This window comes from Chaetura pelagica, unplaced genomic scaffold (assembly GCF_000747805.2).
Source record: "Chaetura pelagica isolate M959 unplaced genomic scaffold, ChaPel_1.0 scaffold72, whole genome shotgun sequence".
NCBI lineage: Eukaryota > Metazoa > Chordata > Aves > Apodiformes > Apodidae > Chaetura > Chaetura pelagica.
Window position 1 is genome coordinate 3,711,259 of NW_009952560.1, and position 18,630 is coordinate 3,729,888.

The window sequence follows — 18,630 nt, forward strand, 5'->3', positions numbered from 1 at the left end:
CCTGAGTAGCACTTTTGGGGGAGCTTCATGAACACAGCTCCTCAGAGGAGGCAGCTCCAGAGAACAAGTTGCCAACAAATTTATCTGAAACATCACCTAAAAATCTACTTTTGCTCTTTTGTTTTCAACATCCAGCAAGGAACTGACTCTTCTCACAGCACTCTTGAGGCAGTCCCAAAGAAAGGACTTGTAAAACTACTCATGAAAAATTCTAGTTGGTTTTTCAGTGCAATGAATCCAGCAGGAATTTAAACCCCACTTTGATGTCTAAAAGCTCCCCAAACCAATATTAGTTAATAAAAAGTGTTGTGCCTTCCCAAGAAAGGCAACTCTCAGACTACCAGAAGCACCAAGCCCTGCTTGGTGCCACAGCCATGGAGGAGAGCAGAGCCCTGTCTCCATCCAGGCTCAGGGCTGGGGAGATCATGGCTCTGCCACACAAACACTCATTATTGACTGAACACTCCATGCTGGGTGGTGCCCAAGGGCCATTCCTCTGCTCTAGCAACCAGTGCTGGAAAGTCAGATCAACATGTAAAAAAATAGCCTACAAAGAATAAAAATACTCATGTCCATGTGAAGAGGGGCATTGAAGGGTATTGCTACCATCCCTCGTGTTCCAACCCCGAGCCAAGGGGTTGCTGGACAGGTTTAAAATAGGTGCTGGTGGATTGGCAACAATCAAGGAGAAATATTTTAAAAGGGTGTGTGGGAAAAGGTGCCCTGCAGAAATATGATGGATTTCTCACTTCATTTGTATGGCTTAGCAATCATTTTCTTAGCATAATTCTGTTTGGTTGGGTTATGAAACTGCAGCCTGGCCAGGAACTGCAGAAATGAGAATTCTTTAACCACTATTTTTTCCTTAGAGCAAGAGAAACCACACAGAAATAAAACCTTAAGATATTTAGCAGCAGGAGACACATAAACCTGTATGTTAGGGTTTGAGATTAAATCCTACAATCCCCTGCTGGGTCCATTTACAGTCCTTTGCCCTGACTACAGGTCCGTGTCACTGGGGATGTGCAGGAGAACCAGGAATTCTCTGCACACACCTCAGAGAGTAGAGCAGCAGTTCTGCTCACACTGCCAGAGGACCACAAGGAGATGATGAAGGGGAACCTGCAAGGTTGATTAAATGTATTTTTCAACAAAAAAAACCCCAAATAAAAACCACGGAGGGGTTGCCAACACCAAAATAATTTCCAGTAAAGCTTTATCAGAGATAATTCAGCACATTTCCATTGCTTTATACTAAAATATATCAGTTCCTCCATAATATTTTCATAACATGAAAAATCAATTATGTTTACAGATTTATTATCATCTACATGTTTTTCATAGCAGCTTTGTCACACAATAAGATTAAACAGATGCACCAAGTAATCGATTAAGTCCAGTAAAAAGACTTGTTATAAGATTAAATAAATGAATTTATTTATGGTACTGCAGCTCTTATATTGCCAACTATATAGCAACCAAATCCTACAAATCCTACACAGAAGCACAACTGCTGATCTGGGTCCCTTAGGGTGGTGGTGGAATCAAAGAAAAAGCATCAGGGAGAAGAGGTTTGATCTCTCAACACACAGGATTCAGTAACAAACCTCCATCACAGTTTTCCACAAACCCCTTTAATAAACACTCCATTTCAAACCAGCAACATTCCCAAATCAACCAAATCATCCCCCTTTATTTCAAATGCAAGCCTGACAGTTTTACATGTACTAATAATTTCAAATGCTCTCTAATCCCAACAAGAAGATGACTGATTAGAAGCCTTGGTCGACCTCTTGGCACAAAGTTATTAGTCTGCAAATGAGCCTTCAAATTCCTACAAACATTTTAGGTGCAAGAGTGTGGTTTTTGCACAGTACACAGGCACAAGTCTCTACTCCCTCCAACAGGTACTTCACAGACACTATAAAAAGCAGTAAAAAATTGTGTTCATCCCTCTAGGCTCAGCTCCAGAGGAGACACTGGAGACTGTCTGACATTTGTGGGTACTGGCATATGTGAGATCTGTTAGGAGCACTGCAAATTCATTGTGAAAAGAGTTAATCAAGTTCTTAGAAAGGGATTTCAGTGCCTCAGTTTGAATGAGTTATGATATGACAGATGGAAAAGAGCTGTTGAAAGAGCAGAAAAATTTGTAATCAGTGAACCTGCAACACCAAAGCCATTCCTGACCTCAGCTTTGTTTAGAGACACAAACACATCAGGATTCATGTTGCATGTCTGGACAAAAAAGAAAACAACTATTTCCCTCCCCCAGATAATAGTAAATAATACATTCAACTCTTTACAACGAGGAGTTATGTCCAGAACTTCTGCACACAGACACACTTGCCTCAGGTATAACCATCATCACTTCCAATTGACAGTTTAGATTATATCCTACTTACAGTGTAAAAATATTAATGTTATTAGAATAACTTTATCTAAATTACAATATAGACTTCTCAAACTGCTTATAAGGTCTTTTTATAAAGACCTTTATGATGTCAGCCAAAATCAAAGTATTTACACCCAAAAGACTACTTTCAGGTGGACTCCTGTTTGGTCACTTTTAAGATGACTGAACACTGTAGTAAACAGCTGCTAGGACCCCGTGCTCCCTTTTTCCAAAGGAGAACTTGTTAGTTCCTTTAAAGCCACAAGAAACCTTACAGATCTTCCTCAGAGGGCAGTTTATTCATATTCTGTGCAAAAAGTGAACTGAACAATCCTTTTTTTTTTTTTTTTAAACTTTGAGGAATTTGTGTGAAGCACAAATCCCACAGCACAAATTATGCAGAAAGAACCAGTATCTCAACCATGAGTTAAGAAAGAATTACAGAACATGGATTTAGTAGTGAAGCAAACTGATGGCTTAAAGCTGCAATATTCTTCTCACAGGGTGAAAGTGTTCAGTACTGTGCTTGGCCTAGAGTGGAAACTGTCTTCCAGGGGAGTTTCCACCCAAGCCAAGTGGTACAATCTTCTTCCACTCATCAGCCAACAACAAACCTCCCCAGCGCCGCTGAGCACAGAAACCGATCCGATGAGCTGTCCCACATTTACTTACCTTGCAGTGAGAAAGGGAATTAGAGACAAACAAATCCCATAAAATTTAACCAAAGGAAGATGGAACGGCAGGGAAGGAGAAACACTGCAGCTTCAACCCAAACCCAGTGTGGCAATCTACCATCAGAAGCTCCAGGCATGGTGCTGGAGCCCCTAGCCATGCTGAGCGGGCTGGTGAAGTCTGTCACTTCCCCCCCTCACTTTGCTTTGCCTGGGGGGGCAGGGATGGTGGTGATGAGTTGAGCAGAGTCCATGGGGGAACATCCATCAATGAAAAGCATAGAGCAGCAGTAAGATGGTACAGATGCCAATAATGCCACCCAAGATGAGGGAATCTCGTCGTTTCCGCAGGTTGATGCGTTGGATCAGGCTGTTCACTGCTGGAAACCGATCTTGGGAGAGTCTGAGTTAAGGTGGCAGCAGCAAACAGCACCTTCACCAACCCCAGTTCTGTAGGTGGAAACCCCACTACTGCAAGAAATGCAGAACTACTCCCAAGCTGGAGAAAGCAGATGCAGAAAAAAAAAAAACCAAACCCTGATGGATAATTAGCAGGATTACAACTGTACTTCACTAATGACAATCAGAGACAAGAGAACAGAACAGCTTTGAGTTCACATTTACTGATAATTCATGACCTGATCACCTAAATTCCCAGCATCTGATACACTTTAATCTCCAGTACGTGAGGCTTAGTTACTTTTCATCATTGTGCTTAAATGAGAATGAAGGAAAAAAAATAAAGGGGGCAGTTACATAAAACATCTGCAGAATTTATTTAATGAAATTCTGTGACTGGTGAAGGGAACAACCAAAGGCCTTTGACTGAGAAAATCAAGCACGTTGCATGACTGTGGTCTGCTGAATTACAGCACACAAGGAAGATCTACTGCTACTATAAAATCATAAAGGTGTAAATTCATCTTTTAATGTACAAAATACAATTGCCAACAAGATAATCAGTTTCAGAGCTTTGTGTCTTTGGAACTAAGAATCTTTTAAGGTCAAAACTTATTTAATCTTTTAAGACTGAAGCTTATTTAATCTTTTTCTTTTTTTTTTTTGTTCTTGCCAGTTGCTAAGAACTGTAATGAAATTTATGGGTTTCCAAGATACATCTCTTAAGGATGGAATCTGTAATCCAATGATGCTAATGTTGTTCTTTGGGCCCTTATGACAGAAAGGAAGGAACAATGGGATAAACTACAAACAGTCTGGCACATCCCTCAGCCATGAGGAAAAACCAACAAATGTTCAGAGTGTCATAGCACCAGAATGGTTTGGGTTGGAAGGGATCTTTAAGATCATCTAGATCCAGCCCCTCTGCATGGGCAAGGACACTTCCCACTAGACCAGAGTGTTTAAAGCCCTGTCCCACCTGGTCTTGAACACCTTCAGGGATGGGGCAGCCACAACTTCTCTGGACAACCTGTTCAGTGTCTCACCACCCTCATAGGAAATAATTTCTGGAAGGTGCCATAAGGTCTCTCCAGACCCCCAACTCTCTCAGTCTGTCTGCACAGGAGTGATTCCAGCTCTTGGATGATCTTCGTGGCCCTTCTCTGGACTTGGTCCAAGAGTTCTATGTCCTATCTTAACACCTACAAGACTGACAGACAAGAGGACACTCTGATCATGAACACTCTTAGCTGTGAATTGTCATAGGCAGCAGTGTATGCCAAGCTGCAGCTCTGGACACTCTTGAAAGCAAAAGTAAAATAAAATCACACTTCTTTTACAAAAAACAGAGCAGGGAAGGCCATAAAATACTGTAGCAGATCTCCACCTGAAAATTAAGCTACCTTGATATATATGCAGTATTCAAATTTTAGTACAAACAACCTATTCACCACATAAAGATGCTGCAGTCAAATTATCAAGTGAGACTAGTTAAAAAATGGCCAGTTTGTCACTAATGACAATACAGGTCATACAGCCATGGACATTGCAAAGCATTTTGATCCCCAAATGACAGTGACAAATTGTACTGTACCTCTTCTGATGCACTGGCAGCACAAATTTTTAGGAAAGGATACTAGCCAAGGTATTCATCTTGCTTTGTATTGACTTCAACATCCCTCTCTGGGAAGTCATATTTTCTTTAGTTGCCATGGCAATGCTGGAGAAAGGAGAGAAAAAAAAGAGTGGATCAAGTTGTTGGTGCTAAGAATAATTTCCAGCTAAAACAAGGGGAAAACAAGCAGGCAACTCTTGGTTTGAGAACAATGAATGAGGTGAAGCAACATGAATGAAACCACATTTATTTTTTCCATCTGTATCTTTTACAATTAAATGACTTCTCTTTTCTCTGAGCCACCAGCCATTGAACACACTGTGATGTCTTCAAACAGGCAGGGTTTTGGCACATCTCCTCTAGCCCAAATAAATAAAGGTACTACATCACAAGCAGACCTAAAGATACTCTTCTGGCTTAAGTTTTACATTTAGAAAATGTGTTTAATCACAGAAGTTCAATGCACACACACAATTATATTGGTATATTTATTTATTAAACATAGAACTGGAGTTCCTGATGTTTTTATAACAAAGACATTTTATTTCAAGTTTCTCCCTGGACAAAACAAGGTAGGACTGGCTTCCCCACCAGGACACTACAGCCACTAGCACAAGGATAGCTGGTAAAAAGGTACCACAGATGCAAAACTTAAAGAAGGAACCAGCCCAGATCAATCATCCCTAAAGTATTTTTGGAGCAGTGAGTTCCTTTGGGCTCCCTTCCATTACATCTGCCTACTTCAGCTCCTTGATACAGAATCTTCAGTCTTCCTATGACATGTCAGGCAAACTTTAAGAGAAAAAAAAAAAAAAAGAAGAAAAAAAAAAAAAAAAGAAAAAAGAGGGGGGGCAGAAATAGAGAGGAAAAAAAAAGACAAGTAAAAAATCTACTGCCACCTCTTCAGGTGGAGGCTGCCTTTTCCAACTCTGGTTTTGCTCATAAAAACTAGAAACTCATGAGGCCAAAGCCCAAGTTTTAGGAGGGGTGTGACTGATTTTAGCAGTAGCAGAACACCCTGCAGAGCAAGACAAGTTCATCACACAGATATAAGTGAGACAGGGGTGATAAGGGCCACCCAACGGCTCTTGCAGCTTTTAGGTCACAGAAAAGACTCTTCCAAAAGCTTCATCCAGCAATTTCTTTTAAATAGAACAATGTGAATTGGCAGGGAAGATCAATCTGACTTTAAGGTTATATTAGCATTCTGTAAAACTGGACGTGCACTGGGTAACTGGGAGTTTATCAGCCATATAAAGGGAATATAAAGTTTGGTGACATGTAGGCAAACCCCTGACCTTTTCAGTCTGTAAGAACAGATTTAACCTTTAACTGAGAAGAACACTCAGGAAATTTTGAATTACTAGAACTAAATTGGAAAAAAACCCAACTTAAATATGTCCTAGCTGTACACTGGAAAGGTTGCTCAGTAACCTAAAGCTTCTTATCTTACATCCCCATGCTGGCTTAATATTTGTCCAGATGAAGTCTTAATACAACATTTCTCAAAACACTCCTGAATTAAGCCACATGTTTTCATAAGATGCATCCAATGGCTCATTAAGGCATCCACTAATTTACAAAAGTGAAAATACAAGATAACTGCCAGGATATACAGTGTTCCTGAGACACTTCCAAAATACCTTTGGAGATGGTTATTACAGATCATCATGGAACACAAGGTTCCTGGCTCTAACACCTGAGTGAAACTGTCCACTTAATATAAAAAAATCCCCATGTTTAAGTTTACAGATTCAAATATTGGAATCCTCTTCATTTCTTTTACCCACTATTTTGAAAAAGAATTAGCTCAATGGATTTTACTGAAAAGCTCTGAAGAAAAACAATGGTCATGATTACCATATTGAATATGATACAGTCCAGTAATGAAATGTAATTGTGATATCCATGAACAAGAGTTTAACTGGATTCTAGCTACCATTAACAAGTCATAAGGCAAGTAAAAAGTTCTTCATGTATAATTTGATCACTCAAAACATGAGCTGATTTATCTAAATGTAAATGAGACTATGAAATATAAGTCCTACCAGAGCACACACAGCTCCTGGGGACTAGTCTGATGATTGGTCTGAAAATCCCAGCCTCCTCACCTCCTTCATTAGACAGTTTTGGTTTCATTCCCATCCCCAACATATGCTCACTGACTTACTGTTGCCATTTCTCCACTGACAAAAGCATTTAAAAAAATACTAAGTTAATAATATTCTTCCCATTCACTATAGTGGCCCCATTTAGTTACTCAGCACCAAAACTTGCCCAGATCAAGGATACATTTTATCTTTTTTTACATTTCAAAACTTGTACACAACAATTAAGATACAAGATTAAATGCTTGTTTCTGGAATCAAGATGACCCTGATTTACTGTTTCATTTGGAAAGGAGCATGAACTATTCTCAGTGCTGCACTGGCTTGAACTACTAGAGTTGGGTGTCAACCAAGTTTCTAAAACCAGATGGCATTGTGGTCTGTGTAGTTAATAGTAAAGCACTGCTGAAGTACAAGGTTCCAGACTGCTGCACTAGGAGTTAAACCTCTTCTAGGTAATCCCAAGGTCACAGCCACAAAGAGCCCACCCATCTCTGCCACAAATCAGCAGGAGTATCTCAAATTCCTCTGCTTGCGGCCTTATTTCCTCAAAATTTCACTTCTATTTGAAGCTTGTCCTTGAAGGCTCAGTATGTCTGGGGGTATGCAAGCAACCACATTTCTCTTCAAAAGTAAAATAGCTGATATCTATACGTAGTTTGCAGTTGGACTAGATTATCTTAAAGGTCTTTTCCAACCAGAACAAGTCTGTGGTTTTCGCTGACATGAAAAAGTACAGAGTAACAAACACTTCCAGCCTTTATCACAGTCATACTGCCCCAAAACACAGAGATACTTTTAATGCTGCTTGGCTTGGAAACAAAGTGCTTTACTTAGACCAGTGGGTATTTTCACCCCACAAAGCAGCCATCCACATGCAGTGTAATATCAAGTGCAAAGTACCAAAAAGACAACTCACTGCTTCATCCATTGAGACAGCTCAGCCAAATAAGTTCAGCTCAGATTTAAAACAAAGCTCTAAAGGAACGAGACATGTTTGAAAAATCAAGAAATTCATGTATTACTGGAACTTCTGCTTCATTCTGTACTCCATGAATCATACTTGCTCATTTAAATTCATGACAACATCTATGATTAAAGGAATGGACTTTGTGACTCTGCATAGAAATGCAAGATCAAGTTAGAAATGGGTAAAAATTCGGATCATATTACTTGCATATACATATGTACATAGATATCTGTATCTATAAATACACACGTGTGTGTATGCACACACACACACACTTTCAGTCCACTTCATTGTGTCTTTTGATGAAGGCCAAGATGAAAAACAAAAGGAACATTTCCCCAGAAATGCAAGTGGTTTTGCCTGGACACTCTGCCAAGGTCCTTCTGAAAAGGAGCCAAGACTCAAAATCTAATCCATGCCTTCCATTGTGTAAAGTCAAGACTCAATGCAAGTGAATTTTCCCCTTTTATTTAATCCTGATTATTACCTAAATAAATGCCCCAAATATATAAGGAGACAGGTATTTTTAAATTAAAGGTATGGCTTTAGTCTGGCTTCAGAGTGGAACTGGAGTAGTCCAATCTGTTAATATACAAACACTGTCAAATCAGCCTATGAAACAATCTTACAATAAACCCCTAAGAACTTCTCACACTGTACATGCAAAGCTATAAAACAATTCAAACTGAGCCAACCTAAAAATACAAGTTGTTGGAAAACAAGAAATAAATGGTTTGCTATTTTGGAGAAGTGATAATGTTTGAAAATGAAAACTCGAGAACACCAAACATATTAAGCAAAATTTATGCTTGTATTTAAATCTGGCCAAGAGAAGCGAACACTGTTCCAACAGAACTGCAGTACAAAGTATCACATCCCACTCATTTCTGGAAAGAAATCTGCTGCAGTAAGAACCCATCTCACATAATTCATTTTAAAATTGATTTAAAAGTTTAGTACTAACAAAACATCTGGAATGGCAGCCCTGGGCCTCACTTCAGTTACTGCATCACAGAATAATTAAATGGTTTGGCTTGAGAGGGACCTTAAAGATCATTTAGTTCTAACCCCCCTGCATGGGCAGGGACACCTCCCACCAGCCCAGGTTGCTCCAAGCCCCATCCAACCTGCCCTTCAACACCTCTAGGGATGGGGCAGCCACAGCTTCCCTGGGCAGCCTGGGCCAGGGTCTCACCACCCTCACAGGGAAGAATTTCCTCCTAATGTCTAACCTAAATCTCCCCTTTTCCAGTTTTGATCCATTAACTCTTGTCCTCTCACTACAGGCCCTTGAAAAAAAACCCTCCCCAGCTTCCCTGTAGCCCCTTCAGGGGTCCTCATGCACGTGTGTCTGTTCCAGTGGAGAAACCACACACAGGAAGAGTCAAGCTCTGCACTTCTGTGGTCTCTGCTCTACAGCAAATTAGAGCAAGGGTTTCACAACTACTGCCAACTGCAGTGTCTCTGGCAATGGGGTCACTGGTGTGCAGCGTGACAACAAAAGCCTCTGCACGCACAGAAAAATGCTCCCAGTGTTTAGAATTGCTGTTTAATAACAATGCCTAAAAAAAATACAAAGTCATCTCTTGACTTCCTGAATTACACCCAAATAATGAGTAACGAGCTACAGCAGATGTGAACCTTGAAGACAGAGCAGTGTTAGCAGCCAGAAAAAGCTAATTACATCTCACTTCACTCAGGAATTTGCATTCAAACAGCTCCCCTTGCACAACTTCCTCTTTTACTTGGTTTACAACAGATAAAACAATAGAGAAATTTACCCAGTTTCTGATTATACCAAGTAAATTCACTTGAAATGCAGCAGGGTTCACCACCAATTAATATCAAACCTGAACACTTACAATTACAGTGAATAACAAGAGTATAACAAAAATAAATTCACCCTGCTTCCAACAGTGTCAGAATGGAATTAAGATGATATAAATGAAATCACATTTCCTACTCAACGTTACTGAAACAACCTCTTCTACACAAAGACAGGTAGAACATTTTTGGCAACAACTGCAAGTTAATTTACTACAGATAATAAATGGTGTGACAAGGAGTGCTGAAATCCAGCCTCTTAAAAATCAAAGCTCATTTATGATCAGAAGGAATGCTCCCAGCAGAGAGCACCAAGGAGCTGGGAGCCCGGGGGAGCAGGGATCGCTGCGGGACATGCGCTCACTGCGCAGACACTCGGTTTGTTGTCACCAACGGGACTGCAGCTCGTGCCAAAGAAACTCAAAGCAGTTTTAAACTCACCAGGACACCTCCTAATGGCACCATGGAGCTCCTCAGTAGAATCATAGGTTTGGGTTGGAAGGGACATTAAAGATCATTTAGATCCAACCCCCTGTATGGGCAGGGACACCTCCCACCAGCCCAGGCTGCTCCAAGCCCCATCCAACCTGCCCTTCAACACCTCTAGGAATGGGGCAGCCACAGCTTCCCTGGGCAGCCTGGGCCAGGCTCTCCCCACCCTCACAGGTAAGAATTTCTTCCTAATGTCTCATTAGTCTCCTCTCCTCCAGTTTTGATCCATTCCCCCTTGTCCTCTCACTACAAGCCCTTGTCAAAAGCCGCCCCCCCCCAGCTTTCCTGGAGCCCCTTCAGGCACTGGAAGGTGCTCTAAGGTCTCCCTGGAGCCTTCTCTTCTCCAGGCCGAACACCCCAGCTCTCCCAGACTGTCCTTACAGCAGAGCTGCTCCAGCCCTCCCAGCATTTCTGTAGCCTCCTCTGGGCTTGCTCCAAGAGTCCTACCCTGAGGTTTGGACAGCTTGAGCACATCACTACAGAGGAGAGAGCTCTGTAAGTCAACTAATTCATCTTCAGCTTGGCAAGTCTTGTCTCTGAGCTGAGCAGGGCTGGGAGTGTTGCCGTTTGCTCCCGGGGGCGGCAGCCGGAGGAGGCTGGTGGGGAACCTGGGTGAGTGTTGAGGTAGCTGCCCTGTTGTGAGCTCTCCCCTCCCATGGCTACATTCCCTTGCACAGGGTAAATCATCACATTGGGTCACTGATCACACCAACACAGACTCTCAGTTTCTCTGATCACACATAATCAAGAGGTGAGAGCACAAATGATAAAATACAAGTCATTTGGCAGGTCATTAAGCTTAATAATCACCATATGCTGTGAAATGCTCTAGTTACTGGAGTGGCAGCAAAAAGAGATTTAACAAACGTTGAGCATTTTTATGAGATGGAAAAGTAGGGCTACAAGCATGGGAATAAAGGAGAGGAGTTGTAATCAGGAAAGGACTGGAACCCAAAGGAAAACAAATATTCACAAGAATTGTGCTACATTTGCCAAATATCTTTACAAGGCTGTGGTGAGGTTATACCCATATTTTCAGACATTATTGTACCGACCACTTCTGGTTCATCACTTGCACAGGAATGTGGTTTAACACATTCTTCCACCATGTTAATTATACTGGGCCCACTGTATATACTTAAGCCAGCCAGCCCTTAATGGACTCAGAGCCCTGCTGTAACTCTAATTACTCTTCTGGATCACTTATGCCAGTACACGCATTATCTGAAAGCCTCTCTTGCTTGCTTTTTTTTTTTTATAAAAAAGCAATAATCTAAAATTTAAAAGCATTAAATTGGCCGCTCTGACTTATTGTTTGCAAAATCCCAGAGCCCAATAGAAGACTGGGAAGGGCACAAGATGATACAAGTAATTTATGATGCTACGGTTCTAAAATTCCTAGATTAGTTAGAGAAGGTATCATTCAAGTATTCAAACCACTTAAAAAACCCCAAGATAAATAACTGTACAACAGCAATAGCCTGTCATATCCTTGTGGAAAAAGCCCCTATCTGCACCAGCTGCACACTAGGGTGCTGTATATATTGAAAGATTACAGAAAATCATGCTGTGGAAGAGTGATACAGTGAGAAGAAACAGCTTGACTACTGGAATAAACCTCAACAGCTCAACATGAGATTCACTCTGCTCCACCATCCCCTTTGTTTTTGCAGGGCCTGTTCACCTTGGAACAGAAATCTGAATTTTTCAAGCTAGGATAAATTAAATCCTTACACAACACTATTATGTCAATATTGAATGGAAACAAAAAGCCAAAACCCACCACCACTTCACTGTGCTACTGCCTGTGAGTGGCAAACAATACAGCTATTGTGTGAGTAAAATGACTGATATCTTTGGACACAATTCAACATAAACACTGATTGTAGAGAAAATAATGAAAATTAGTAAATTAATCCCTACCTTATTGTTTCTTCTATCAGTCGATCTGAGCTGAAAGCCAAAAGAAAAAAAAATGAAGTTAAAAAAGTAACAAGCACTATGATTTTAGATTATTAATGATTGCCATCATATAAACCTTAATGAATCTGCCCTTAAAATGTCCTATTTCAGGGTGTTGCCAGTTTTGCTACTGCACAGACTTACTTGGAAGATTCAATGAAAGACTATGGAGAAGCTGCACATGGTGTCCTCCAGAGCAGCATCTTCCAACTGTTTGCCAGGGCAAATGCTCAGGAGAACACAAAGTACCAAGATGGCCCAGAAAGTGGAATGTGCTCCATGATCCATGGCTAATTAATGTGAACTGAGCCCAGTGTGTGTACCAGGTACCCAGTACAGTTTGGAAATGAGTATTAGAGAAGGACATGCCTAATTTTTTTACACTTTAATCCTGGCCATTCCTGCCCACCCCTCAGAAGAAGCAATTAAAAATAAAAGCTGAGGCTTAGTTCCAGGTAATAAAATCTCAAAACACTGTTTCAGGGCTAGTTTACCAAATGCTGCTTCATGGTGGTTAACGAGGCAAGCTCCTTCTACGGTAATACCAGTTGGATGAGAATAAAGTGATGCTTAAGGGAAATGGAATCCACACCATCTGTAGGAGAAAGACCTTGATACTATGTGTCCTTCCCCATCCCTGCCACCCATTAATGGAGTTTCTGTGTAGCATGGCCAGGAAACAGAGGATCTAAAGCACCACATCACAGAGGGAACATTCCATTTATTAAAACAGCATGCAAGATTCAGATGACAAACAAGAGCCTCAGAAGACTTGAGCAATTTCTCTTTTTCTGTGCTCAGCTTGTTACGGAGCTAGTTTTTAATCACTGTTTTACAGACAATTATAAAATCCCAGGAAAATGTTTTCCTGTTGCAGCAATCACTGTCTCAAATGTAACACTGACATGGAATAGCTGACTGCATCCCTGCTTCCCATCCTGCAGAAACAAGGAGGCATCCCTGCAGCTGCTCCCCTTACCCCCACATGCACACAAACTCTTGTAGAATAACTGAAAAAAAACAAAGTGAGTTTGCAGTTCAAAAAGGAAATCAATCTGACAGAAAGACACTGACAGGGCATGACTGTCTTCATCTTCCATCCTCCCTGTTCCAAGTGTTTTTGCCACCTCAGAGGGAAGGTACCAACAGCCTCCAGCACGGCACAGTTTGCTCTGACTCAGCCCAAGCTGCCCAATTTGGAACTTTTCCTCTACCCACAGGAATTCTGGAGATCCCCCCCAGCTGGGAGCCTGGGAAGAAGCACGCTGGGCAGTGTGCACACACGTGTGTAAACTGCATGGGGGGGTGGGGGGAGATGCTAACAGAATGTCCTTGTTTGTCTGTGAAGAGGAGTGAAAACACGAAGGTTGCTATTTCGGTCTAATCCATGGCTTGAAATATGAAGACAGCACAGAGAGCACTAAAAATATTTTCCCCACTTTTGAAGTTGAGAGGGATGCAACTGGGGCAGCAAACACTGAAAGCACTGGAATTGGAACATTTCTTTCTGCTCCCTAAACAAAGCCCCACTCCAAAGATTCACATCAGTTGCAAGTACTTTGGTTTAAACAAATAAAATAACTTTCATTCACTCTACAGTGTTTATTGCCAGTGGCACAGAGAAGGAAACCACCATGGCTGTGTATGGAATGATGGTAGCAGGCTCAGGTCTCACAGTATCTGATCATGTCCCCAGGGCAGGCAAAAAAGTGATGCATTAAAGATTTCTGTAATCACTCTCAAAGATGTAAAATCCAACTGCAAATGTGCCCTCAGGACGTATCATCTCTACCAGATAAGTGTATGAGGTGGGCAGTAGATAGCAAGAATAAACTGTAAAAACATCAGAAAATGGACTGAAAAGCAAGAATGGTGTCCAAGGATGCATAATTTTCAAAAAGATTTTGTTCTTTAAAAAAGTATTAATAACAAAAACATACTGGGATCCCAACTGGAAATCAGTTACACTTAAAAAAATTCTGTGGAATAAAACCTAGTAAAAAAACCCCTACCCTGAAAAAAATCATCCCCAGCATTACCAGCTCTTTGTTCATTTAACTGATGAAATTGCAGTATTTTCATGATGATGCACTGAAGATGACAGGGAAGTTGAACACTTTCAGACACCTTAAGTGAACTAGGATGTTCTCCAAGGTTTTCAGAGCACAAAAATTAAGCTTGCCAGTTTTCAGCAGACACATGAACTGCTTTTCATGTTAGAGAAAACTCCAGTTAGGCTGTTTTATTACTTAATCAGACATAAACACAGTATTTAAAAGCTTCAGATTCAATTATGATATACTGCATTATTTTTTATCTATGTATTCACACATATAAATATAAACCCTGGAAAAGTATCTGTCTGTAAAATGATGACAAGCAGAATAGAAATGTATAAACCCAGTAACAAACACTCCTCAATACCAAAAAGCAAGGACATCAGATGCAAATGCCAACACAAGGTATTTAACAGGCATCTAAATTCACAAGATCAATGTTCCTCAACGTACAGGGAGGTCACCCCAACTATTTAGAAGGATGAGATGCAGATGAATTTCCTTCAGCACTGATGTACAGGTACAGGCAGACCAAAGTAAATCTTTTAAATACACAGCTGGGAAGCACAGAGGTTTACTAATCACAACTTCCAGTATGTTCTTCCCACTCCAAGGATCATCATCCTTTAATAGCCCTGAAAGGATTTCCAGAAATGTCTCTACCCAGGAGCCTCCAGCAGGTGAACAGATCCAGCAGCAAATGGCAATGTCAGGCACTGAAATTTGGGTAAGGGCAGCATGACCAGGGACATTTTCTGGTACAAATCTGCCCATTAGAATTCCTCGGAGTTCTATTAAGTTTAGTACTTCTTGCAAAAGGTCCCAAGGGAAGTTTTGCAGATCTCTGACTATTAATAATCTGTGTTACACAAACAGAAGTTGTTCTCACAATTATGAATAATGTTTATTTCAACTGTTTAAAAGAATAAAAAAAACTTGCACATTTTAAATGCTACAAAAAGCTCTTACAAAGGAAATTTAAATCTATTGACTTTGCTCTCCTGCTTTCCAAACACTCAACACAAAACCAGTGGATTTACCATCCAAGCAAGCAAATAATGGTTATGAGCAACATTAATCTGATTTGCCATCTGTTTCTATAAGCTTTGCATTTTCACCTGTCGAGACAGACGGTGCTCTGACAAAGGCATTTAAAAATACTATCAGAAAGAGTGGAAGATGCTGAGGCAACCACCCCCTGTCATACATGGCAGGACTCCAGCAGTACCACTCATGCCTATGAAATAATCAGGCCTCTGTGCAACTGCTGCCTGCAGAAAAGACTGCACAGCTTGTCATTTATATATGCAGACAGGTAAATTAATCCAAAGGAAAAATTTAGTTTAAACCTGCCCCTAGCACAGAAAGGAAGCCTGGATGTCATGTCAAGCTCTTATAACTCAAGAAATTATCTTATTTTCTCTGTTGCTCTTTTTTTTTTTTTAAAAGTAAACCTCTATGCCAGTAGCTAAAATTCAGTAATACAGATGATGACTTAGGTGAGGAATTGGCTTCCTCCACATCCACAAATTTTGTGGCTGACTTACCAGCTAGAGACCCAACACCAGCACTTGCCAGAGACAAAAGATCAGAGCAGCAAGACTCTCCTGCACACAACTCATTTCACAAAACACTCGATCCTTGAGATAAAATAAAGGGCAATATTGTCAGGAAGAATAAGCTAAAAGGGTTAGGGAAAAACCCTCTATAATAAACTAATAGAGCCCTTGATTAATATTTTCTTTCTTAAAGAATAATTACAGAAATAATAATTTTACATTGTTCTTTCTCTTAACTGCAAGACTAATCAATGGTTTCAGCTCTTTCAAACTGCCTGCACTAAACCTTCTGTGTTTTCAACCCTGAGCTTCCAGGAATACAAGTATTGCAAAACATACTTAATATTCTAACACAAATATATAGATTATGCTGAAACAAATCAGACTTACAGTTATTTCCATCACAATAATCAGTCCTAACATGAGTGAAAGACACATTGTACACACAAACACCAAAAAACCCAGCTCCAATTCATTTTTTCTGCTTGCCATCAGGATAATCCACCTTTTAAAAGAACTATGAAGACCATGAAGCTCTGTACAAACTTCAGTAGAAAAACATAAAGCAGAACACTTTTTCCCCTGTGGTAACAAACAAGGTATTCCAGATTTTAGAAGACTCACCTCATGCTTGATTCAATTCAGTGTCAAAGAGTGAACTGCACTGGAGCTGCTTAGCTAGATTGGACAGTCTCCCAGAGTTGCTAATGAAGACAAGGACTGGTGTAGGTGACTGAGACCCAACATAAGAGAACAGTGAGAAAGTTTATAATAGAAAAATTATAATAGAGGACTGGGTAGACACTCAAAATTTGCTCCTGTGTTTTTACAGAAGAGCAGACTGCTGTACCATGACTGCACAGCATGCACCAGCACAGGGAGGGAAAGGAACATACCTGGCTGCAAAACATCAAGCTCACATTTCCAGCATGAGAAGAGCTGGCTGGCCAAAAACAGAGATGGGAGGTAAAACAGGCAGTACTTCATCAGGGATGAGCAATCTGCCCAAAGAAACTGTTCCAAAAGCAGAGAAAGGTTCAAAACCTGATGGAAAATGCTATTTAATGTGGGTTCCCTTTATACATTAATGAAAGTTTCTATCTGGATGCTGAGGAGATGCAGGGTTTTCACACTTTCTGTAGCAGGGCGCTACATGAAATGAGAGCCTATAACAATCAAACCCAAAAAACAGCACAAACATGAGCATTAAGTCAAGGGATGGATTTGCTCCAAAGGAAAAATACCTTAGTAACAACATCATACTTACAAACTCTAAACATGTAAGTAAAGCTTATTTCTGCAGAGCATTCTGCTGGGAGTCTGACACTCAAGTAGTCACTTCCAGCAAGAATGAGAAAGGGTTGTAAAATGGGAAAAGAAACACAGTAGCACAACACATTGCTGTTAATCAAAGCAAGCTATTTGTTAACTCCAGAAGGAAAGGCACTGGAACATAACCCATTGCTCTAGGCAGGAGTTAACCAATGTTATTTAGTGCTGAATTTCTTCCCAGATGGTTCACATGCACCTTGTATATCAGAAAAAAAAACCATGCAGGAGACATGCTTTTCACTGTAGGGAATAATCTGCCAAAGGATTCCCACCAAAATTAACTGGTTGTCCTTGGTGGGGAAAACTACTCTCTCCAACCTGCAAACCTATGACACAAAATTCACTACAAATTTGACTCTTAGCTACCTCACCAAGTAAATATCTTAATAGCTTATCAATAGCTTATCAATTCCAGCAATCTGGACTTAGGACAAGCCAACCTAAGTACTTTCTTTGCACCTAACATCTGCAAACAGGTCTACATAAGCACCACAACCAATAAAAAGATTAGTTGTTCTAACTTGGTTTAAAGAACAATTTAATGGATGCAAGCAAACACCAAGTGATGCTCTCCCTCTGCAGAGATCCTTGAACCCAGGGATCCACCTTCACATGGCTGAGAACACCAACAGGTTGTCTCTCCTGGATTTCCATAGGATACAGTCTGCACCTCCACTGAACTCCATGGACATGCCTGGGAATTGTCAACAAAGTGAAAGAAATGTTTCTGCAAAAAGAGGAGTTAGCCAAGAAAGCTCTTTGGCACACAGAAAAAAACTACTGGGGAGAATGCCTGATGCTTCAAACTCCCAAGAGGTCAGCAACAGCAATACTCCTTCCTTTACAGCTAATCTATAAGGAAATAAGAACCTCCTCAATCACCTGCAGTATACACAGTTTACCTAAAGAATGCAATTAAAAACTTAAACCAAACCCAGCTCCTGTTGCCTAAATGAAGTGCAGCAGCTGGTTGCCTATTAGCACACACAAACCTGAAGCCAGGATGGCACCACCAGCCACATCATGAGGTTTCTGGAGGCTTTCTCTTCATGGTTGTGAAAGTTCCTGGAGAGATTGACCCTACCATATAATTGCTCCATATTACCCATAAGAACAAAGTGAAATGAAGCGAGGAGGGCAGGCCTTACTGTAAGTCATTATCAGTAACCACAACTGTCAGAACAATTCCAGTAACTTACTAATGGACTCTATCGGCATTTCCTCAAACTTTACACGCTGCACGCAG

General features: G+C 40.7%; 1 protein-coding gene across 1 annotated transcript in view; it reads right to left on the minus strand.

The window, feature by feature from the left end:
• Positions 1 to 3,333: 3,333 nt before the first annotated feature.
• Positions 3,334 to 18,630, minus strand: part of GOSR1 (golgi SNAP receptor complex member 1) — a 31,285-nt gene continuing 15,988 nt past the window's right edge. Inside the window, exons 7-9 of the mRNA XM_009993204.1 lie at positions 12,398 to 12,427; positions 5,103 to 5,185; positions 3,334 to 3,458 (exon numbers count right to left, since the gene is read on the minus strand). Coding sequence (XP_009991506.1) covers positions 3,334 to 3,458; positions 5,103 to 5,185; positions 12,398 to 12,427 — 238 coding nt within the window. The remainder of the gene's footprint in view (positions 3,459 to 5,102; positions 5,186 to 12,397; positions 12,428 to 18,630) is intronic.